The sequence below is a fragment of the Amblyomma americanum genome, chromosome 7 (genome assembly GCF_052857255.1).
Source record: "Amblyomma americanum isolate KBUSLIRL-KWMA chromosome 7, ASM5285725v1, whole genome shotgun sequence".
NCBI classification, from domain to species: Eukaryota; Metazoa; Arthropoda; class Arachnida; order Ixodida; family Ixodidae; genus Amblyomma; species Amblyomma americanum.
Window position 1 is genome coordinate 89,272,821 of NC_135503.1, and position 25,407 is coordinate 89,298,227.

General features: G+C 45.4%; 1 protein-coding gene across 1 annotated transcript in view; it reads right to left on the reverse strand.

Annotated features, from left to right (window-relative positions):
* The window catches only part of LOC144099388 (glutamate receptor ionotropic, kainate 2-like), a 298,135-nt gene that overhangs the window by 109,702 nt on the left and 163,026 nt on the right, over positions 1–25,407 (reverse strand). Inside the window, exons 6-8 of the mRNA XM_077632637.1 lie at positions 24,998–25,162; positions 22,789–22,941; positions 4,364–4,468 (exon numbers count right to left, since the gene is read on the reverse strand). Of these exons, the coding sequence (XP_077488763.1) occupies positions 4,364–4,468; positions 22,789–22,941; positions 24,998–25,162 (423 nt within the window). The remainder of the gene's footprint in view (positions 1–4,363; positions 4,469–22,788; positions 22,942–24,997; positions 25,163–25,407) is intronic.

The following is a 25,407-nucleotide window of genomic DNA, read 5'->3' on the forward strand; positions in this document are numbered from 1 at the left end:
GCGGGGACTAACAGCCGACACTTGCACTTCTTTCGACCCACTACTATACGCATCTTCCGACCTTAAGACTCAATCGACTCGTCTACTTCCTCCTCACACAAACCTATCATCGCCAGACGCCTACACGCTCCGCCGAGTCCCGAGCCTCATTGTTTCCAACCTCCGCCATCTACACCCCCCTCCCCAACCAAAAGTCTACTGTGTAAATGCATCCCTATGGTGTGGCACCACTCCTACCTTTCTTCATATCACATGGTCATGCACCAACAAACAGAACCTGGAACCACCGGCTAGGGAGCAGTGGGAAGTGTCGCGGACCAGCGCCACCCTGGAAGCCAGGCGCTTATCGCATTTCTACAGTTTAGGCCAGACCTACTGGGGTCTTCGACTGAAGCCTCTATCTGCTTTTGTCCAACAACCCTTATCCTGCCTCTCAATAAATGGTAATTCCTTCCTTGATCCTTTCCTTTCTTCCTGTAGGAAGCTCCACAACTTGAAATATCAAAGAGCTCTGCAGCAAACAAAGAGTTCTGCCTATGTCCTCGGATTTCAAGCGTTAGCCTACAGCCGCTCAAAGTCAGTTCAGTTTGTTTCTGGCTGCAAACACGAGGCGTACTGCACGCCAGAAGGCAACCAGTTTAGGCCTGTGCGCAAGGGCGCGTAAATACAGGATAACAGAAACCTCTTTGTGTCATGTGAGCAGCGAACTTCGCGCCTTTTTCCTCAGCCTTCATGCATGCATTCATGCTTGGCCGCAGAGTATGAAAGCGGTCTAGGCAATGCCGGTGTTTTCATGCTTCTTGAGCGACATGGGCCTCGACTAGCGGTTGTGATGCCATCAAATGTGCCTGTAAATATTCTTACAGCTCTTCTCACCACATTCCCACTCATCACGACCCCGCCGCCGCGGTGGTTCAGTGGCTATGGTGCTCGGCTGTTGTCCCGAATGACGTGGGTTCGATCCCGGGTGAGAGGTCGAATTTTGATGGAGGCGAAATTCTAGACTCGCGTGCACTGTGCGATGTCAGTGCACGTTAAAGAATCCCAGGTGATCGAAATTTCCGGAGTCCTTCCTACGGAGTCCCTCATAGCATGAGTCGCTTTGAGACATTAAATCTCCAGAAGCAAACCCGAACCATCTCGACCCTCTTCGACTCCTTCCCTTCCCGACTGCACAGTAGCAGGTTAGATGCATTCGTTTTTCCGGGAGGCCTCTTTGCACTCCGAAGATGGCTGTGGTTCACCTCTGGTTAAACCTGGAGTGGCGCGATAGCTACAGCTGGCCGAATGGAACTCGCTCAGTCGAATTGCAAAGTCAGTCTTTCGCCGCTGCGTTTCGCTGGGCGTTCCTTCATCTTCGTCCCTGGACGTGGATTCACTCTCTCCCCATCTCCACACCTCCCCCACTCGGTTTCGCCGGCGCGCCGCGCCGCCGGCAGCTGCCACTATGAAAGTACTAAGTAAGCACTAAAAAAAAACAAAGCAGAGAATTTAGACGGCGTCCTTGTGTAGGAACGTTTTCGGAGATTTTGCAGGTTGTTCACCAGCGCGTTTCATGCCTTCTGGGGTTGCGCAAAAAATACGCAGATCAATGATGACTTGGAAGCCTACAGGTGACCTGTGGCGCGTTAAAAAAATGCTGCGGAACCCTCTTTTGAATCGAGTTTGGGATACAATGTGGTTATCGCTATCAATAGAAGCTGGAACTTTCAGGTTGGGCTTAGTAATAAGGCGGCCACAGGAGGGTAGCGCGGGGGAAGAAATTCACAGTGGGCGGGAGGGTAAGATTTTCGCGGAGATTTTCTTGACAAAAACACGGTTGAATAGTAGCAATATTTATGTTTTATGTTCTTCTCTCTCCCATTTGGTACTCACGCTGTTTACCACAGACTGCAATCTGTTGTACCGCCCTTTTTGCTGGCTTCTACCAGGCTCAGTTATAGTTGAGTTCTCCAGTTTTTCCTTAACGCTGTTTTCGCAAAGAAATTTTATGTATCTCCTAGCATACTTCGATAAATACAGCAAAAAATAAAGAGAATCGAATGCTCCCAGAAAACGTCTGAAGGGAACTATAAGCTGCTCGTGTAGATTATACTTGAGTGAACGGCAAAGCGATAAGAAGAAATCAATTGAGACATATTGTGCCGCTTGCTTCTACTATACTAATACGAATTCTTCAAACGGTAAAAGCAGCGACAGCACGACACTGGCATGCAGCTTGTAGATAACTGGAAACTCATACCGACGTGCCTGTCAACCTTTCCTGTAGCGTCGGCATGCGAGAAAGGAATCTTACGCGCGGGGTCGAAATCCGCTCTGCGTATAAGCTGCAGTTCACCTTCCTTTTCCACATAACACGAAAAACGAAAAGGAAAGCAAGAACACTCTAAAGATGTGTGCCAAAGACGTTAAACCGTTTTTCTTTCTCGTGCTCAAGCAGCTTTCGCTGTCGTATTTTTTATTTTTTCCATAGAATTTGAAAGCTGCTGCGCAGCTTCGCTCCACCTCGCCCTCTGTGCGTGCGTTGTGAAACATTGTTCAGGTGAGCTCCACGCTAGCGGAATGCAACAGAAGAGAAATAAAATCTTTTTGGACGAGGTCCTGCAGCGAAGGTTTATCCCTCGTACTGCATACAGTGAGAACGCTGGTTATATTGCCAAATAAAGAAAAATAATTGTTTCGCAAACTGTTACATGGTTGTTTTTTTAAGCTTCGATGTTTACTTATGCAATGGGCACAATATTCTGGTGATGTTTTTCTGTTTCACTGCGTCAACCGACTTATCTCATGACCGTTGTCCTGAATACAAAGAGTTTCTTCAATCGAGATTGCAGTCACCAAGGCGTAATTCAATGATCCCTTCTTTTGTTGCCGATACTCATATGTAATTTTGTAAGGTCCTGTGTAACGCTTGAGCATCTCTCTGCACTGACACTGGATAACTTTTCTGCAGATAACGAGCTCCTGCATGCAGTGTAGTCTCCACTGCTACACCATTATCTTTCGTGGGACGAAGTTCGCCCTAATAACGGTTCGCATAGAAAGCTTTCTCATATCTGTCTGGCTGCTTTCTGAACTACATAAATTCTTTGAAAGTGAGGGTAGCGCTATAAGGAAGATCACAGGGTGAAAGAAAGACACGACAGCAAAGAATGCTGAGTCAGGAACCAGCCGAGGGGTATGTTTTATTGAACTACTCCCATGTTGGCAGTTCCGTTCACGTCAGGGAATTATTCCGTGTGCTCGTTCCAGAAAGCGCGTAAAAAGCTTCAGGCTAGGTACAAGTTTTTTGCTTTGTTATAACGAATATACAGATAAAGCGCGGGCCCCAAGCTTTCGCGGCCATTGACCATTTTTTTCACTGTCTGCGCGATCGCTGTAGCCGCTCTACTTATGGCAGCAAAACAAGTGTTATCTCATTACAAAGATCAACCTATTTCAGTTTTAACGCTATGCGTTTTTATTTCATTTATGGGGTTTCAATTTCCCAAAGTGGCTGCGGCTATGAGGGACGCCGTAGTGAAAGGCTCCGGAAATTTCGACCACCCAGGGCTCTTTAACGTGTACTGAAATGACACAGTACACGGACCTCTACAATTTCTCTTTCACTGAACTTCGACCGCCGCGGCTGGGATCGAACCCGGGTCTTTCGGGTCAGCGGCGAGAGGTATGCGTTTTTAATAGCTTGAAATGTTCGTGCTACTGCAGTGAGCAAGAAACGTAGTGCATAAACAACACTTTTGTCCGACCTGCCTTCTTCCGTGACAATTTCGAAAGAAACTACTGCGCCGAAAGGAAGAGCTGCTTCTGCAGTGTTTCAGTGAAATATTAATCTTGGTATGCGGCGAGGCGCTGTCAGCTTCGTGGATAGCTTAGGAGCTGCATCCCAAAAAGACCAACAATGGCAAAAAAGGCGCATATTAAGGGTTCATTAGCTTCCCATTGAACTGAAAAAATAGCTGCATATTTATCACACTTGTGACACGTAAGAATTCCGTCAAGTGTGCGAACTTTCTTTGAGCTGCACTGTAGTAGTTCTTTAGTTTCTTGTTGTTCGCATTTCGCCATAATAGCGAAAACGCTATCCATGGAGGTCAGAGTTCACATGTGTCAGGAAGACAGTTTTGTCGTCATTCACACATCCTGTGATTTCGAGTGCTGAAGAGACTATAGAGAGCACACTGCTCAATCCGAGGCGAAACCTTGTGATACAGAAATGGACTGCACGGAAATATGTACAAATCGGCACTCACAAAATAAAAACAATGAATGGTATACCCGGTCCTCAAAAAAGCATTTTGTGTTTAGGATCGTATCACATTAAGAGAGAAAAAATAAGATGGATAAATGAGATGACACTCACTTTCTCGAAGCCAGTTGTCTTTAGCTCGATGACGTTCAGGGCAAAGTCGGTCCTTAAACCATCTTCATCGAGACGGACGTACCCGGTCAACCCTTTGACGTGGACCTGCACTAATTCGAGATTGTTGCAGTTATAAGTTAGAGAAATGTGAACACATTAGTTAGCCCAAGGCCGAAATACGTGGCGATTCTGGCTAGTGTGATGTAGTTCATCTTGAAAACAAAAACGAGAGCACACGGACGACACAAAAAGAAGGGTTGATACTTCAAGCGCCGTGCTTTAGTGTTGCGAGTGAGCTTTATTGATATATATATATATATATATATATATATATATATATATATATATATATATGCTATATGTATGCTACGATGAAAAACTTCCTCGACTGCTGGTATTATAAGAAAAGAGTTGAAGTACACTTGAAGAAACTTTTATTCACCAGCGGTTTCGAACGGTGGACCGTTCTTCATCAGGGTAAGATGTAGAACGGTCCACCGTTCGAAACCGTTGTTGTACTTCAACTCTTTTCTTATATATATATATATATATATATATATATATATATATATATATATATATTAGATGTGGCGCTTCAATCCCACCGCTGCCACCAGTTTTCATATGTGGGCCTCTGGTTCGCCTGGGCCGTCTCTCGCCAGGCCGAGGTCCACGGGTTCCGGATCGGGAGTCCACTTCTACGGAGTGACGAAGAGACGAGATGGGCCTCTAGAAGGAGGAGGAGAGACTGAAAAGGGTTTATTTACATTTTTACAGACCTCAAACGGGTGAATCGGGAGCTGGTCGAGCACATGCCGAAGTGCTCCTTAAATAGGGTCCGCTGTCCCCAGGTCCCTAGTTGGGAAATTCAGTTCATTTAAAATGCGTCGAATCACTGTAATGTCGATCACGTGTCCAGCTTTTAGGATTCGCCTACCAGGACGTCCCCAACAACTCACTCCCGCCACTTCTGGCAAGTTAAGGTCCGTGCTGTCCCTGCAGCAGTGATGAAAAGCCAGAATGGAGGCCTAATCGGCGTCGAAGGTCAGTCACCTGCACTGCACAGCGCTCCGTGGGAATGAAAGGCCGCCGCTGCACTTGCGAGATGGTTCCACTTAGGGGAAGACGCTAAGGGGAAGACGAGGTCTTTTCCGAAGCACGAGCATTCCGTCGTCCTTGTTCGCCTTAATCAAACACAGCCGCGTCTGCCGTGACTCACTTGCAGCACCGCGCTGGCCGCCGTCTCCGCCGACACTTAGGGGAAAACGAGGTCTTTGCGTCCCAGGTGGGTCCGGCGCCGTGAACTAAATGAGAACCATGGTCCCGAGAAATGTTCCCAGGAAGCGGATGACCATTTCACCCCGTAAACAAGAGGAGGGGAGGGGGGGGGGGGGGTCCCTCGTTGACGCCGCCACCTGCATTCGTGGCGCCGCAGCCACGCCGACGCCTCGTTGAAGCATCTGTCGATTGAAGACTCCCAGTCGCTTCAACACTCTTGGCTTGGCGTTCTCCATCCGTATATATATATATATATATATATATATATATATATATATATATATATATATATATATATATATAGACGGCTGCGAAAATAGGTTGCGTTGGCTTCCGCAGGGGAAATGCTTAAGAGAACCGGGCAAGACACATTTATTTGTTGTCAACGTTTCGACCGCCCGCGGTCGAAACGTTGACAAATAAATGTTTCTGTAAATGTGTCCACCTCTCTTAAGCATATATATATACTTACAAAGGAAATCGCCGCATGAATGAAAGGCACGCAAGGCATACAGGGCATGACAAGCACATGCTGCTAAAACAAACAATTCTCCCTGCAATTATGCCTTCATGGCGCTGCAGAAATGTAATTAAAAAGAAAGAAGAAATAAAACACAAAACCAACATAGCCTCCCTGACATCGCTACCTCCAAAAGTGACACATCAGTAACTATAAAAATGGCTATCTGTTTTTCATATAACAAGATCAGCCCTTTGCTAATGCAACTATATTCTTTTCTATAAAAACGATTGCATCATTTCTCTTGTGCGCTGATCCTGATGCCGGTAACGAACCTTAGTCTTTTTGAGCAGTGTTTTGCATATCTTCTTATTGTCGCTTTTACACCTTGCACAGCGTTCAGCAATGCCTGAACGAACGGTGTCGGAAGAGAAGTTATTATGCTTCATGATCCGAACGTTCAGTCATCACTCAGTTTGGCCGATGTACACTTAATCGCAAGGAAGAACTGCTTATTGAACACGCCACACACACGCATTCCACGAGCGGTGACCTGTCACGCACTGTGCACACAAAAGGCTTATCCGTACGTCTACGCTCTACTCTATTTTTGCCCGCCGCTCATAGACACGTAGATAGGGCTTGCAGTGCCTACCCTTCTCCTTCCGTCGTTCATGTGCGTTGGTTTTTGTTTTCAAACATAAATACGGGCAACGACTGGCGCTTCCAGGCACGAATGTGTGAGCTCCGTAACCGCACCGACGCCTCACTAGAAGTCAAGTGTTTAGCGAAAAGCTTTTAACGCATAATTTTTTTTGTATCTGCAGCTTGCACTCGAAAACGCTTAGCCTCACTTGTCAGCTTTCTTCATAGCTGCGGTACTTCATGGCAGTCAAGACAAAATAGCCCAATAACTCAAGAACCCTGCGCACAATGGCACGCAAGGCCATCTTTCTGTACGACGGTGGTTGCACACCATACGCGATTGTAGAATTTTGAGAAATATTTCTCGGCATGCCAGTCATCTTTCCGACGCGTACTCGGAAGTTCGCGACTTTATTACTTTAAGAAAGAAGTTCAGTGCAAATAAAATTAAAAAAAAACAGTGCGGTGCCCGTTTTGCTTGCGCTATGGGCCACGTAGCGCCAACATGTCTACTCTGCTAGCGACTTCGAAGAAAATCTAGCCGTCACCGACACGCCAGCGCCATGAGTTGTGGAGTGTATATGCGTCCTTTTGTGAGTGTCGAGCTCGTTTGCGGCTTCCGCCATTCGTTCATTTTCTATTCTGTATCCCCGAATCGAAAGCAATAAATTAACGGCTGGCAATAGATAGGGAAAAACGACTTCCTTCAAAAGAAAGCATATGGTGATAGGGAGAGAGGGCAGTGAAAGAGAGGAGAGAGATAGAAGTGGGTAGAATTCGGCGCACTGGTAATTCTTTTTCAGTGTTAGCAGTATCCTTCTCTTTCGGGGAAAATGTCGAGGTGTCTCTTAGCACACAGGCGCGTTCTCACCTGTGTGTAGACGGATGGATGGATGGATGGATGGATGGATGGATGGATGGATGGATGGATGGATGGATGGATGGATGGATGGATGGATGGATGGATGGATGGATGGATGAATGGACGGACGGACGGACGGACGGACGGACGGACGGACGGACGGACGGACGGACGGACGGACGGACGGACGGACGGACGGACGGACGGACGGACGGACGGATGGATGGATGGATGGATGGATGGATGGATGGATGGATGGATGGATGGATGGATGGATGGATGGATGGATGGATGGATGGATCGATGGATGGATGGATGGACGGACGGACGGACGGACGGACGGACGGACGGACGGACGGACGGACGGATGGATGGATGGATGGATGGATGGATGGATGGATGGATGGATGGATGGATGGATGGATGGATGGATATTGACATCCCGTTTTATGGATGGATGGATGGATGGATTAATGGATGGATATTGGCATCCCGTTTCATGGATGGATGGATGCATGGATGGAAGGTAGGACCGTCCCCTTTGAAATGGGGTGATGGCATTTGTCACCATGCTCAGTTTTTTCCTTTATTTTTGTTTAACGGTGCTGTATGTTGCTAATATAATTCGCCATTTTCTTTTAAATACGTCCTCCTACACTTTTAACCTTATGTCCTCTCTCTACTTTTGAGCCAGCAATCTTCCAATCGCTGTTTGCTAATTTCCACCACAGATTTATTTACATGACAATTGTTATCTCTAAAACATAGGGCCTCAGGAAGATTGACTGCGCCTGCATCGACATCGGGATGGATACCATCACATTTTAATATGAGGTGTTCTATTGTTTCTACAGATTTACCCCACATAGCACATGTGTCATCTTCTTCTTTAAATTTCTTTTTGTAGCGGCGCGTTCTAAGACACCCTGACCTAGCTTCAAAGAGGAGGGCACTGCCTCTTGGGTCATCATAAAACGCTTCCTTCCTGATCTGCGTTTGGGATGGTACTGAGATGGTGGCGAGGGCCGCCTTGCTGCAGTCAGTGGCGACTCCAGTGCCCATAGCGGAGATCGGAACCCTACAAAAGCTGCACCCGCCTCTCCTCTCCAGAAGCCTTCACCTAGCAGAAGCCCACGCAACAGCCGACAGAAAGAGCGAAGGCAATGGCAAAAGACGCAAGTAGAAGGCAGTCAATGTAAAAGCGAAGTGTGGAACCAATACTGCTCGTATGGTCGGCCGTGCATGCTTTTGTTCTGGTGCTTGCCACGTAGGACTGGCAATTTCGAAAAGCGCGCGCACATGCAAAAAAAGGCGCTATCACCAGAGCCAGCTGAGAAAAAAGTCAACGTGTGCTATTGGAATCAGCGAGTGTAACTACAAGATGCATTAGAGGGCGAAACGCATTTATAAATAGTTTCTAGTTTTCATGAGGTTTAACCTCTCAAAGAGAGTCAGGCTTTGCAGGACGCCACAGTGGTGGGCTCCAGATAATTTCGACCACTTGAGTTCTTTAACGTGCAACTGGCATCGCACAGTACTCAAGACTCTCTAGCATTCCGCCTCCATCGAAATGCGACCGCTGCGGCTGCGATCGGACCCGTGCCTTTCGGGTCAGCGCAGAGCATTACATGCATTGGGCCACCGACGCGGCGTATTTATAAATATCTATTTCAAATACAAAATAAATCCATTATGAGAAAAAAAACGACATGTATTTCACTGAGGATAAAAATAATAAATTTGCATCTATAGTAAAGGGCTTAAAGTGCTGCTTCTAGTGTCCAAAGGAACAGCGTTCTGAGCTGTGGGTTTGACGTATGCTCCATGCGACCCACCCTCGAAATGCTACTTGCGCGCGCAGAATTACTCGAACACGTAAACGCAATTAGTAAAGTTATAAGATAAGCTGAGAGCTTACTTCTTACTTTTCAAAAGCAGTAATGACTCTTTTAATGTGAACAGAGAGTGGGGAATTAACGATTAAAACGATCTGAACACAGTTCCTTCGGCTTTGCATAAAAGATTCAGTGATCAAACTCTCTATCCCGTCGTGCTTAAGGAAAACTAAAGGTACATACTCGGACATAAGGTAACTATGTGGCGCATCAGCCCTGCGTTCTGCACATAAACTTTCGAAACCTGGAATTTTTTTCTCTTTTTTTGACAGATTACATGAGCTACCAATAAGTGCTGGATTAAGAGTAGACCGTAGGAGACGACAAGCCCCAGGCAACAACCACTGTTTTAAAATTCGCAATTTTGGCTTCTATGTCCACCCACTTTTCCCTTGGAAAAGATATAATCCAGCAATATTACTGGCAGCAGTTTTGGATCGTACCGTAATCTGGATTTTTTTCAAGTCAACTTTCAACGATGTGATCAGGCAGGTTTTTTTCTTTTACCTCGGCCGACGAGGCGGCTATAACTTGTACGTCTTCAAATACGCGATCAGTCGCCCGTAGGCAGTTTAAAATGTAAAAGTGCCACTTAACGCTTGCTGGCGATAAGAAAGCCTGGAAATGGAAAGCCTGCTTAAATTTCAACTCAGCTCACTAAGCAAAAGCATCGTTTCACAAAAGATCGAAAACGCAAGCCCTTTCGGAAGGTTCGCACTACAGAATCACTGCAGTTGCCTGCAGTATTCCTACAGTGAATGAGTGGGTTTTGAAGTGAAAAGTGGTGCCCCAGTCTAATGAAATTCTCAGTGCAGAGACTTCTCAGTGCAGAGACCTCTCAGTGTAGTAAAGAAACGAAATGCGTTCTTTCGGCCTTTAATCCAGGCAAGGCTTAGCTGACCTTTAATACTAGCCAGAACAAAACGTTTCACCAGCATGCCTCCTCTGTTTTCTATGTTAGCTACACTGCACGGATCTCTAAATTTTTTTGCTCGCGGCGAAAAATTAGGAAGTGCGAATATATCCATGCATTTCAAAACAAGATGCCTTCATTAGACTTTTCTTTCGCTCTGAATATAACACATCTAATATCGCATGTGGGCCGCGCAGCATGCAATCTATACAACGCTCACGTGGACTGTTTGTGTATTTTTTTCGCAGTGGATGGAGGCATATAGGGAAGCAAAACGTTTAACAGAAAGCTGGCTTGCATGAATTCTAAAACTGATAAGGCACGACCTTGACACTTTTCTGGCTTCTGATTCCTTTCTCAAAGCGCCAATAGTTAGTAATTGAATTGGCATATTTCAAGACAGCTTGAACTGAGTGTGAAAAAGTTTTTTATGAGATTGACTCGTAAGAACTACGAGTGCGGCTCGTGAGCGCCTGCGAAAAGTACAGTCGTAATGGACATCGCATTCTTGAAGTTGCTGCAGCAGAGCCGCAGACGTTCTCTTCAGTTATTGCCACTAATGAACCGAAAAATGGTGCTTACACTGCATATGTAGGGAGGCTCATTTTAATTCGGTTCTATCGTGTCTTTCAGGGATTCATACTTTCTTTCCTTGAAGTCCGAAAGTCCGATGCCCTATGACGGCACCGCAATCAAGTTACGGGGCGTCGAAACGGTTTTGGTTTGTGGCAGAATTTTGAAGCAGAACCAGATAAAGTCTTAATGGAAAGCCGCCCGTATAACGGTATCGACGTACTGTATAAAGCGGCGACAGCTCTCTAATTTATTGCTCTCAGGTATTTTTCGATATCTGCCGGCCACTTTCTAATGCTGAAAATTTAATGACCGATCTTCAGACATAGAAAACAATAGAGAGCACAAAGTTGAAATTCGCAGTGCTGCCGCCCACCCAACCGCCATCTGGGGCTGTCACTTCCGCCACCTCTTTATTGATCGTCCAAGTTATCGACATGGAAGAAGATTGAAAATGAAATGCCGAACTACATTGGGCACATCATGGGGACATGTAAACTTTAACGTCAAGAAGCGGCAGGTGGGCTGTGAAGGACACCGTAGAGGAAGTCCCGGGATTAATTTCAACGTCTTGGAGTCGTTCAAACTCCATCAGATGTCCACTTTGTCTGCATCAAAATGCGGCCGCCGCAGCCATGCAGGAAATAATCGTATGGCCTCGTCACATTTAGTACCAGCGTGTCTTAGTCCTGTGCCAACACGGCTGGCCCAGTCTTGATCGCTGTACTATAGCTCGGAAGATGGTGATTGCAAAGGCTTCACTGGCTTCGCCGACATTTCCACTAGGTTGCAAGAGAACTGACTCACGCTAACATTATCATTTCTACAGTGTCAACAACAATTTCTTCCAAGCACACCTTTGGTTAACTAAATATTCGAATGCAAAAGCGTATGTTGGCTGTATACGTCCATTTTTTTTTCTTTGCATGCAGGTAGCCTCGATCAACGTCAGTACCAGAAAGTTCGTTCCCACTGCAGCTGTCACGACTTTCTCCTGGCCTGATGGAGTATTTGGTTTAAATGTGCATGGTAGAAGCCCTGGAAAATCATCGATTATGCGAAGTGCAGGCTATCGCTGGATTTTATCACATAGCAAAATGTTCATAACTGTTCATCTTTCGTCAGAATGTGTAGATGCGCAAATTGCGAAATTCCTGCTGCGTTCATCGAGCGTTTGAACAAGAGAACAAAACCGCTCGGCGAGAGCAAAAACTGATTTTGTGCTTCTCAACTTTTCAAACCAATTCTGAATGTAGTTTTATGACCACTACAACCGGTCTATCGCCATTGCCCTTCAGAAAATTGACTTTTACAATCAACGTCCAACTTTTCGCAGGCATAATAGAGGTAGGTGATATCGTGAACAAAAGTAGCAGGGACGCGGGAATGGAAATACAGGCGCGCAGGTGCCAAGTCTCCCAACGACCGCATGATTTCCCTCGCACACGAGGGACCAGCCGAGCCAAGCTTTCCTTTTCGTAAACCTGCTCTCAAGCCAACAGCTCTAAGCAGAGCAACCCACTTTTATCTGCCCGTCATTCCTATTTGAAACTTTTGTGCGGGACTTATATCGGCACAAAACAGGCTTTTCTTAGTGCAGTCGACGACATTTTGTCTAGATTCGTCTATCTTCTACTTGCTCTTCAGATTCGCAGTTCAGTGCAAGCATCGACGGGTCATCGTACCAGTATTAACGACATGGGATAAGCATCATCATCATCATCATCTTGACTACGCCCACTGCAGGGCACATGCCTCCCCAATGTCTCTCCAATTAACCCTGTCCTGTGCAAGCTGCGGCGCCCTATCCCCACATACTTACTTATCTCATCCGCCCATCTCACTTTTTGCCGCCCCCTGCTACTCTTGCCTTCTCTTGGAATCGAGTCCGTTATCATTAAGGACCATCAGTTATATTGCCTTCGCATTGCATGTCCTGCCCAAGCCCATTTCTTCATCTTGATTTCGACTAGGATTTCATTAAACCTGCATTTGTTTCCTGACCCACTCGGTCGTCTTCCTGTGTCTTAAAGTTACACCTATGATCTTCCTTTATATTGCTCGCCGCATTGTCCTTAACTTGGGCTCAACCCTTTTCGTTACCCTGCACGTTTCTGCCCCGTAGGTGAGTGCCGCTAATATACAGCGGTTGTATACTTTTCTCTTGAGGAATATTGGCAAACCGCCATTCATGATCTGAGAGAACCTGCCATATGCGCTCCACACCATTCTTATCCTTCTAGTTATTTCCCTCTCATGGTCGGGATCAGCGGCCACTACGTGTCTTAAGTAAACGTAATACCTACTACTTTCAGCACTTCGTATAAAGACGGGTGAAAATTGACACTCAATCTTTATGGCAGCAGGTCTTTCTGAAAGCACGCACATCGTCACAAACTGGTCTGGCATTTCGTATTCTAGCCGTGACACACCTGAGTTTGGTTTTCCGGCGAATGACCCTATAAGAGTGCAGCTAATACTAGGGACTCTTAGAAACATGAAGCACGAATTACGTTGAGCACCCTATTCTTATATCAGACCTGTATGTCGATTATGGCCTGTTTTTGCTGCTGCAGGCAGCAAAATAAGGCAGCGAAATCGCGATTTTTCCTTGCGTGAAAAAATATTTTGAAAAGCGTCCATTCAATGTTATTACTTTCAGTGCTCATAAATGTTTCTCTATACGTAAAAATATGGCTTCTTTATTTCCTAAAACATTAGTTTACATTTCCTAAATTACCTGCGCCGCTGCATGCGTCGTTTACTTATTTCTTTCTAAATAGAGTTCAACAATTTCCACACTTCAGCAGGCCAAAAGTTTATTTCCAGAAATAATTTAATGTGCCCATTTTTTATGCTATTGTCATCAGCCATTTTTCTGGACCTCTGGAACCAGAACCTCCGAAGATATCCTCAGTCACCCGCAGCACCGCTCGGTTTGAAAGTGAAGAGTACTTTTTTTCTTTACCAGATTAAGTATCCCGTCCCTCAAGAATGTAACACAAGCAATTGAGAGGAGGAACTTGCTTTGACCTACGCTTCAGCTATAGGCCTACGACATTTGCGTTGGGTGGTTTTGAAGATTCCTGCATTGTAATATTAATAGTACGGAGAAGTCGTCTTACTGTTACATGTTTCGATAGAAGAGTCAGTCCCATGGCCATATATCTGGCTTTAAAGGGGGATGCATCAAAGAGTTAGGAAAAATGTAGTGCAAATAACTTGCAAGGTAACTTGACAATTAAGTAACTGACAAGGTAACTGCCTAACTGCATGAACCCGTGCGTAACTCTGATGCTCTTTTCCTTTTCTTGTAGCCGAGCAGACCCTTTTGTGCTGAAATATCCTGATTTTATATTCCTTTGTTTTTATTAAGGACACGCTCTTACCTTTTTCCCCTCTTGGCTTTCATAAAATATTTGAATAGCATTGGTGGGGCGGCCGTGGAGCTTGTTCCTTGCAGCGATTGACTCTGACTTCGCAGTATTACAGGAGCTTCATCGAAAAAAACTCAATATGAGACATGCCCTCACTGCTTCAACTAAGCATCCCTGAATTACCATTGTTTTGTAAGCGTTGATGCGGGTCACAAAAACTTACCCCCCACAAAAATTCCTTTCCAGCGCAAAGGTGAAGCGAGTTTAAATATGAGTCTAGCATCGACGGAAGAAATTTCATCAACAGCAGCCAGAAGAATTTATTTAAGCTGCGAGAAAGAAAAAAGAAAAGAAGCTGCGGTGAGTCGCGTTCTTCCTGAGCTGCGCTTCCTCTGCGGTCTCATTTGTGACGTAATGGCGGACCCGGTGTCGATGCAAAATAAGGTAACAAAATTGAAGAGCAGAGAAAATTGAGAGCAAGGAGATCAGATATTCCTTTTTTTCCTTTCTGGCATACCGGTCGATATGAGAATCCCGGTCGACAGAGGCACCGACCCAGAACTCCGTTGCTAAGTTAGCCTGAGCTCTGTCGCAACCTTACGCCCTGCGGGCTTACTGCCTCATCAACTATGCGAAAGTGAGGAGAGATAATGGGCTAACATTTCTTTATGGGGCGCACAAGAGAAGAAAAATCAAGAACACGTAACATAAAGGTGACCTGAGGACAACGCGAGAAGCCGGGAAGTACCACGGATCCTTTTTCGTGCGCAGCTGGTCTGAAAATGTACAGCGTAGTGAAGAGCTGAAGCGTCCGGATCGATATACACTCGTCCATTCGCACAGGTCTCTCTATTGCGAGACCTCGTTGCTTCTACCAATCTTAGACGCCTGTGGAAGATTGCTTAGCAAAGAGACGGGGTTTACGAATGATGGATGTTTCTTATAATCCGTTCGAAACGATTAAATTAATTAGTTTCATTCTTTTAAGAAGCTGATATGAATAAAAAATATTACCTTGAGTCAATGCTCTATTTTGGATTGCGGTGTACTGTTGGGATCCAGTGGCCGAGCGTTCAACCACTATGACCCAACACTGTAGCTGGAGACCGTGTACTACGTAACTGCCGTTTGACCTATGAGTTCGCGTGAAATACTAGCTGCTGCCATCCCATTCGGGCATTTTTGGAGTAGGTAATTGCCAAAGCACTTAACAATGCACCCAAGGTTACAAGCGACGACTGCAATCCATGACGTCAGAATTTCTCAGCACTGCTCGTAACTTGCGGCTCTCATCATGATAATTTATGTGCCTGTATATATTCTCACCTGTCCCCTGTACGCGCAGTCACGCATCACAACTTTCTGACTATTTCTCCTCTCTCAGTGCAGTATTTCGGATGACATAATCATATCTGAAAGAAATATCTCTGCGAGCTTCAGGTAAACCTTTCCTAAGAGCTGAGGTGTCTTTGATCGGGTGTAATCAGCTCCAGTCAGAGACTGAATACAGCCCTTGACACTGCAGCAGTTGATAATTCACAGTTTCGCCCGTGGAAATGTTTGATTAAAAGCATCCAGCGGGGTCGGCCTCTGGGTGAAGCTCCCGATTTTGTTCTCGTTGGCTAAAGCAGTATGGTTTAAGGCAGTCGGTGGCAACCAAAGCAACTACCTCCAAGGCCGCTGTGAATCGTCGTCACCATAATCGTTATTTTTTGTGCCTTAAGGGCCCTGTGTTACGCGTTATATGAGGGGGGGGGGGGGGGGGGGAAATGAAGTGTGTGGGTGGTCACAGTATTATGCAATTAAAAAACACAAAAAAGGAGGTATGAAAACGTTATATATTTCTATAACAGCATGCAATGAAAGAACAAAGCGAAACAAAAAGAACATAAATAACACCCATGCGATTAATCTCTGCAAGTGTTTACAAAATGTTCATTACAGTATTGTGTAAGCGCAATTCTTACAAAAGTGTATAATGACGCAAAAAAAATTCTGATATATAATGAGAATAGCGAAAGCTACAAAGTAAGATTTTCAGTTCGAGATTTGAGTCGAGGAGAGAAAAATAATACAAAAACTGAAGACCTTTTTGTTTACCACTTTAATTTAACCATGTCAGCTGATAATAACTGCCTAAAATTGCAGCTGTCACTTAATGGTACAATTGCTTCAGGAATCATGTTCTATTCAATGGCCAATGGAAGGCTTTACTTATATATGAATTTGTGACTTATAAATGCATTTGTGGAACAGGTTATAAGTTTCACAGTCATAGAATTGCAAAGGCGACCCGATGCTCGTATAGGTGCACTAGTAAGTAGGGAGGTTCGAAGGTCAGGGTGACTGTAATACCGAATGTGAAATAGGCCTGGCCGCGATGCCTCACTTCGATGAGGTAATGAGTCCTGAATAATGAACTATTTGATGGCAGTAACGCTAACCCTAGTGTCATATTTCATATCAGATCATATCATGTCATAACATATCACATATATCACAGGACAGGTTCCTAGAATGCCTGGGGTAAACCTCACTTAAAGCACATAGGAATAAACACATTTTCAACGCGCTCCCTTCACCTTGGCTCCTGTGTATACAATAAAAGCAAATAGAATATGAGCTCGGCATAAAGCACAGTAAGGAATGTTGCCTGACTAGTTGGTGCCACATGATTTATATAATATGCGCAACAGAGACATTACATAAGACGACACAACGATTACAAGCGCCGAATGCATGAGGCAATGACCAGGCCCTTGCGATAGTGGTCTTGGTCATCCCATTCCACGTTTTTTTATCTATTGCTCTTACCAATTACTCTTAAAGCACAGTCTTTTGACTGGGCAAGCAGACCAGCGTCCTAAAATTTGAGCTTGTTGCACGGAAACACATCTGAGCAGGTAGCGGTTGTTCAGTAGTAAGCCAATCTATACCTGTCAAACATAACCACAGTTCAGCAAGCTCTGATTATGCCAAAGTGGTGATGAAAAGCTGCAGTGTAGTGTTAGCCATATCGCATGCTCATGCATGCAGGCAGCATTCAGTGCGTATTAAGGAAGCGTTCACAAGAAACGCCAATGCCGCTTCTCAGTCGTATGAGCTAATCGGGGCATGGTATTGATAAAGCACTGTACAAGCACAAGAGCTAGCCTGTATTTGTTTAGTTATTCAGCTTAGCTAGTGTTAGACCGAACGCATGGCTTGTACTGCGAAAATGGTATTTCCGGCACGATGCTGTCCTCTGTGCGCAGGTTAAGTTATTTTGATACTGCGCTTTTCACTTCTTTAATAGAATTAGCCCTAGTGGAAGTTCGGTAATAGCCTGCTAAGGAAGCTTTCACACATTTTCTTTGAAGTTCGCCTCGAGAAGAGACGTAATTTCACTGCTGAATCCGCGTTTCATGTCTAATAATAGCCAAGACAAGTAATAAACCTCGTCTTCCCGGTATTCCTGCGCCTATACATAATGGATGAAGTGTAGCGCCTCCCGCTTTCTCTCTGGTTATATTATAAGAAACTCTGTGGTGAAGTTCAACGAATAGTGAGGAAGCTACTGAGCCATTTTCTTCCCTCAGAAACCACTGTTACACTTTCCCAGATGGCACAACGACGTTGGCGTGGCTCCCATTCTGAGCTTCTTGGTGGCGGGTGCTTCGAAAGGAGGATGGACTCTGTGTGTGCCCGCAGCTCGCTGCTAACTAGCTGGACATTAAGAAGGCCTTGGCTTTGGTCGGCTCCTCTTCTCCATAAGTGCCTACAGAGTTTTATTGGCTTGGTTTGCGCTTTGTTCACCGTCTCTCGCGCTATTCCTTTCCCTGCGAAGCCTATATGTGTCATTTGCACGCTGCTCCTTCGTATTCGTTGTCTTTACAACAAAAGCGCGGTGGTGGCAGAGAAAGCATACGGGCCACATTTATGCGTGTTCACTTCGGACACTCCCCGTCCATGAGCACGACCCTATAATGCTCAGGTAGCTTCACGCGTAGAGCTAGCGCTCTACAAACATCCTCTGCAGGCAAGAATGGCTTTTAATGCCGAACGCTAAGGGAGCCATGTACGGCCAGTGTTAAAGTTACACAACTGACACCATGGCAGGCCATGCTCATAAAAAAACCATGCCTTCAAAACCCGGCCGCGGCTGCCGCATTTCGATGGAGGCAAAGAGCAATATCACCCTTGTGCTTTGCGATGGCACCGCGCTTTAGTAATTCGAGGTGGTTAAAGTAACCCGTAACCCTCCACTACGGTGTCCCTGATAGCCCGTGTGCCAATTTTGGGACGTTCAGCACCACGTATGAGAGTCAGAAAGCCAGGTGGCTGGATCACATTAGGAAGTTTGCGGCGATAAAGTGGACGCAGCTTTCACAGCAGAAGATTCATTTGCGAGATATGTTAATGGACTTTGCCAATTAGTGCTCGTTTTTAGGTTGATTAGGATCACCACAGTCCACCCTCCTCTATAAATCTACGGGGACAATTTCATACTGTGTCGAATACTGTAAAGCAATTCCAGAAGTGCGGCGGCATTTCTCAATTCGTCTCTATTATGGGCTGTATACCAAAATGGGAGTCGAAATTAGCTAGAAGTCGGTCACAAATTAAAAAAGAAAGGACTGAAAAGTTGGAGCGCCTAAATCCTAATTCATTTTCACTGCACTCGGAGCTACTACAGAACGTAGACGTATAAATACTGCGACGGGACAAGCGCTCATACCGACTGATACCTCCGACTCTCTTTACATCTTCGTGTATCGTTTATGGTTTACGGGGGTGTAACGTCCCAAAGCGACTCAGACTATGAGAGACGGTGTAGCGAAGGGCTCCGGAAATTTCAACCGCCTGGGGTTCTTTAACGCGTGCACTGACATCGCACAGAACACGGGGCTCTGGAATTTCGTCTCCATCGAAATTCGACCGCCGCGGCCGGGATCGAACCCGCGCCTTTCGGGCCAGCAGCCAAGCGCCGTAACCACTGAGCCACCGCGGCAGCTACATCTTCATGTATTGTGTTGTGCTAAGCTCAGGCTACCAAAAACCGCCAGGAAAAATTTAGAAAGAGGAAATGTTTTCAGCGATATATTTGCTGTGAATACGCACAGCAGATAACACCGATCTACATGTCGATTCGCCTGCTGGCCTGCTCAGTGTATTCGCAGCTACATTTACTTGCCCATTATGGCTCCTACGTGCCATGTTCAGCACACCATTGAAAGACAGAATTTACCAAGAACTGGATGCTGTTTCAAAGGAGGCAATAATATTCCTTGGAAACAAACTCGAATAAGGTTTTAGAGCAAAAACAATACTTCACGGAGCCATACCCAACCAAGAATCTTATTAGCTTGCGTGACCCTGAGGGTGCCAAAATAAAATAAATATTGCTGCGACTGAGTATCGAACCCTCGGCGGAGTGAGCGCATCAGCTTCGCTGTCCACTGCACGAGCGCACAATGCTACCGCCGCAGCCGATCACGCTTCGTGTTAAACTGCAACACACTCTCGCGCTGTGCATTGCATATCGTTGTCTTCATCAACTCACATCTGCGGCGCTAGCAGGTAAGTGCAGCTTAACATGAGTCTAATATCTCAGTCAGGCGTGTTGACGACCCAGCAATGCAAAACTATGAAGGCTGAACACATGGTTTTTCCACGTGTTGTTGGTTTACCGCAGCGGTGGCCAAGTGCTTGAGCATCCGCCTCGTACGCGGGAGGTGCGGGGTTCGATCCCCAGTGCCGCCAGGTACCCACTGGTGATGCAATGGGTACAAGCTTTCCGCTGGCCTGGCGCTCGGCTTATGAGGGGCGATACGCCTGGGAAAATGGGTCTTTTATCTAACCTTGAGTTATCGAAATACCTTGTGCGATGGCGCTCTTTTGCCATTAATGGCCTAGCGCCATAAAAATCCATAATCATCATCATCATCAACAACGCCTTTTCGATTTGACTGCTTGAAAACCTTCATCGCTTTTTTTAAACCTCTCACAGCTCGTCTTGCACAGGAAAAAGCGTTAACTTCAACGTTGAGATATATGGATGCGTAAAAATTTTTCTAGCCTTAAGAAGTTGACTCAGTAATTCGCATGCAAAAGAAATGCTTTGAAAAACAGTCATCTACTTCAAGCGCATTCTAAGCGGAAACTTTCGAGCCACATAGGCCAATGCACCATTCAAACAAAAAAGAAAGCAGCGGACATTACGACAAAACATTCATTACGTTTGTGATTCCCGCATCAATGTTAAAATATAGTATACAGTTTCAATATTCACATGTTCACAAACTGTTGAACTTGACACGTCAATTTATTTGGCGTTCTTATACATGTTCAAGAAATTCGTCTTCCTGTCACTCGCCAGATAATAAACCGTAGCTTTCTAAACTTTCCGCGGTGTGAGAAGCCCATCAAGTTCTCCTCAGTACACCGCTCATCAACATCACCTATTGCCCAGCGCATGGCACGCAGTTAAGTTCCTACGTGGCCGAAGCACCAATGGCGGTCTGGGGCACTGATGCCCAATGAAAGGGAAAAGCACCGGAAGTAAAAGTGCGTGGAACTCCAGGAGCGAGAGTATTGACAAGAAAATAGAGCTTGCTGTACGAAGATAAATATGCGAAAAATGTAAAAAAATATACAAACCCAAAACAGCACTACCGAGATGCAAGTCCAGCTTTCTCGGCCAATATTTTGAAAATTGGAAAATTGTAAGACACTCTTTTGAAGATAATGGTTCAATATTTTGATATGTAGAAAAATCTTTCTTTAAAAGTGTCTCCATGTATCGCCTCGAACCATTAACACTGCCATAGAAAACCAATGGGGAACGATTTTGACGACAGCTAGAACGTGAATATAGAAAAAATACCAGACTGCCGTTAGGTGATCTTGGGATATATTGATTGTTATAGTGAAGTGTTACATTATAAGAAAATTGCGTTCATAAACAGTTTCCTGTTCAAAAATGCTTTTGTCCAGAATTGGTGGGTGTGAAAGCATGAAAAAAGCACAAATCCTAGCCTCTTATGCGCAAGGAAATAGAACTACGTAAGGTATGGTGGTGTCGCTATAACCAGAAAAAAAAAACTTGAAAGGTGACAAGAGAGAATACAGCTTGGGGCAACACATGCTCCATGTACAAGTGTCACCGAACGTTCTTCGCATAACAAATAAAAAACCCCAAGAAATAAGACAGCAAGCATGCGATTTTTAGCTCTGCAGCCCCATAATGTTAACGGATGATTAGATGTTTGTCAAGCCCTCTCACGTCCATGCTTAATACACATTTACAATAATTACATTAACCAACGTGCTTTCATGTATTAATGAGCGTTGCTCGTGTGTAAAATATGAGGGAGACAAAGCAAAGATGAGTTTACTGAAGCAGGTCGCACCATGACCAGTCACTGTCCTTGACATGAGAATCACCACGTATCTGTGCACCCCATCATGCAAGCTCCAGCGTGCTCTGCTTGATATGTCAGCAGCTTCTTGCCATTGAGTCGATTCAGCCTGTTCACGAAGCTTCAGAAGGGAAGTAATGAAGTGGCCGTTTGCAGGCTTTCGCAACAAACGAAGGCTTAGCCGCTACAAATCTTCGTCTCACCAACTGGACAAAATTGTTCAAACTGTTAATAGACTATCCATAGACTTGGTCGATAAGGCCTATAGGGGCAATCCTACAGACTAGTCTATAGACGACACAAGTCCTACACACAGTCGATAGAATATCTATGCATTTATGGTCATACATTTTAGCAGGCTTTTCTTGTAAATCCAATATAGACAATCAATAGACAAAATAAATATCAATAGGAAGGATATAGCGTACATAAGAAGTGTATAGAAAATATATATAATACTTTTTAAGAAACGCCCGCGAGCATTAGAATTTCAAAAACGCACAAATAAAAACTGTTACAGGCCAAATCAACTTCAGCACAGCGGTAATCGATTTTTTTTCCAGTCTCAAAACGTACTTCTGTGCCAAGGTACCTCTAGTGATCTTCTAACGGTCGGAGCTCGCGGTACTATGCGCAAAATTGTGTCATAAAGTTTTACTCGGTGGTTAGCAAAGCCGTGTAGGGAGAGTTGGTTTTGCGTTTAGAAAAAATGAGAAGGCTAAACTGTACACTCAAGGCAAAACTCGTCTCAGCTTTGTTTTTTTTTTTCTTCAAAGCTGTTTCTTCTTTTTTGGCATTGATGAACAGCCAGTTCTGTGACCTGTCAAGCTTACGATAAAGAAAGCTGAAATCTTGAAGATGAAATATGGCATCGACATGTGTGCGCCTAAAATTGAGAGCTCTCAGGAACACCGGCATCTGCGTCCATCATCCATACTTCGGTTGGCACAAAACGTTGAGCTCCTTTGAGCTGCTTTGAGGGCTGGAAACACGGAAGGCAAGCAGATCAAGTTGGACCGCACCGTTTTCATGCGTTGCAGGAGCGCTTCACCGTTGCTCCAGTTAGACGGCGCTTCGCAGGAGAAAGACTTGAGCTCAAAGTTGTCCACGTGCTCCATGTCGTGGAGGGCCCGGGCGAACAGCGACACTGCGTCGAAGAGCAGAGCCAGCTCCGTCTGCGAAGGCGCAGTCGCAGAATCCGCTGCTCAGGAAAACAGGCTAAAGAAATTTTCAGCACAACTTATCCTCAAATGGCCTGTTTCGAGCAACACTGAACGTGTTTTACTTCCAGCATTAAAAAAAAAGACTAAAGAAGAGAGAGAATGAAGGAGGTTAACCAGCTTGTTTTCTTTTTTGAAGCTCAAGCTTCACTACGCTACCTTGTAACGATTTCGCGGTGCTTGCGGTTTTGGCCTTCACGTGATCTAGAGGTCAAACCTCTTACGGCGTGAATCGGGTGTCCATCGATATATGCGATAGAGTTACTGCGCCATTTCCTTTCTTCAAAACCAATTTTAAAAAACAATGTTCAATTTTCTTCAAACCCAAAGGAAAGCCGCATAGCTATCCTCCTGAGACGGTGGACATCTCAATCGCTCTTTGAGCTACGTGGAGGTAGTTACAGGTGCGCGCTGCACGCGTTAAAACTCACAACGTTGTAGCAGAAACGCGGCACTGAAGCTATAGACCGCCGGGGTTCTTTGTGTTCATCCGCATTGACAACTTTTTACACTTTGAGGAAATGAAGGCTCATAACTGGCTCCCTGGGGCAGTGGACGCCTCAGTCGCGCATTTAGGTAGTGGGGAGAGAGAGAGATGGGGCCTACATGTATTAGCGCTGAAAGCGTTGTGGCAGACAAGCAATACTGCAGCAATACGCCGCAGTGTTCATTGGGTGACCAGCCTCTCGCGATCAACCAATTATTTCACCGCCACCTGGCCGGGTGGGCGTGTTGCCTATCCACTGTAGAGAACGCACTGAACGTTTGAGGCCAAGCGGCGTCTACTTACCCGATACACCACAGCTTTCGCTCTCTAACTAGGCTGAGCAGTAGTTGAACCACAGCTAATTTAGATGAAAAATTTTCAGGGCAATAAGTGTATATTGCCTTGGGGAACCTACGGAGAGGTGAAGGATTATAAAACTGCTTGGAAATAGTGTCGCTTATTTATTCACTTACGCCTAAACACTGTAGTTTTCTTTTTGCGAACTTAACGCATAAAACAGACTGCTTACGAGTGAACACCTGTGCTCTTTGAACGCCTAGAGTGTAGCAACTGGTGGCCACGGAAATAAATCTCGCTAAAGCCGGACATGCGCCCACAAGGGTTGTGTGAAGAAATATAGACAAAGAAGTATTCAAAAATCACTAACGTCTTTGCTGCTGTTGTTTAACACCCTCCTGCATGAGCGCCCTCTCGCTTAGGAGTTATTTCTGTAATACTGGCCCCCGAAAAAAGCATTCACGCTTACCAGCTGTTTTGTGGCCGGGTGCCTGTAGCAGTTATTTGGAAAACAAGCGACTGCTTGCTTTTTCAAAGGCTGTTCAGATGAACCACTCGCTGCTAAGTGAAGCCTTGCTCTTCAGATTAACCTTCATGGCTGAGCAAATTTAACTTTGTTAGGGCGAGCAGCAACCAAGCCAATGAATTATAGACAACACCAAGTTAGGGCTGCTTGCTCTAATTCCTCCTCATCTTGATGTTCGTTACAAACAAGAGCTCCGAAATTAATTAAATACCAGGAATTCTATCTTGATGCGTAAACATTCCGGCAGCATAAAAAATTCGCGCTGTTTTATGTTACCCAAAGAGCGCTATTAATAAATGCCTGACCTTTATCTACAGCGCTGCTGTCTGAGCGCTTAGAGTGCAGTGTGGATATATACCAGCCAAAGAGCATGGCCGCTGTGAGCTTGCTAAATAACGTGATAACACCGCATTAAAGTGAACGATGTCTGCTAAAGACTGAAATCGCCATTTATTCCTGCCAGCCGCAGATGTATTTGTCTTCAAACTTAGGGCCTCTGTAAGCCAAAAGAAAAAGACCAAAGCTGCTCCACAAAAAGAAACAAACATTATGTTGAGAAAAAAGAACGGCTCTTTCCATACAAAGAAGTAAAGAGCACCCTGCCACTATCTGTTGCCTTTCTCAAAAAGAGGTCCGGCAGCGCTGGACAGCATGTCTGAAGGACATATCTGAAGGACATGCTGTCCCTGCCCAGCACTCACCCTCAGCGCGGTCATCTCCAAGGCTCGACGTCCGAAGCGCAGCTCCGAATTCGTCCAGTCGTGGAGCAGCTTCTTGGTCTCTTCTTTGTCAAGGTCGACCAGACGCAGAGCCGACACGTTGGCCAGCGCCCCCTGGAAACGCGTCATGTCCAGCGTGTGCGTGTCCTGCGCGCGCAAAGGTGAGGAATCTGTCATCGCACACACAGCTATAATTTCTCAGTCCTTATTTTCGGCTGCTTGCGCCAGTCAGCGTCTCAATAATGCACGCTGCAAACATGGGATATTTGCTCAGCGTATAATGTTGGTAGTGATTGAAGGTAAAAACGATATTTTGCAAGTCGCGGAATATTCGGGCGCGCATGGTCTAACACATACTCGCTTAAGGTCGCAATTGCTGCTTTCGTGACACC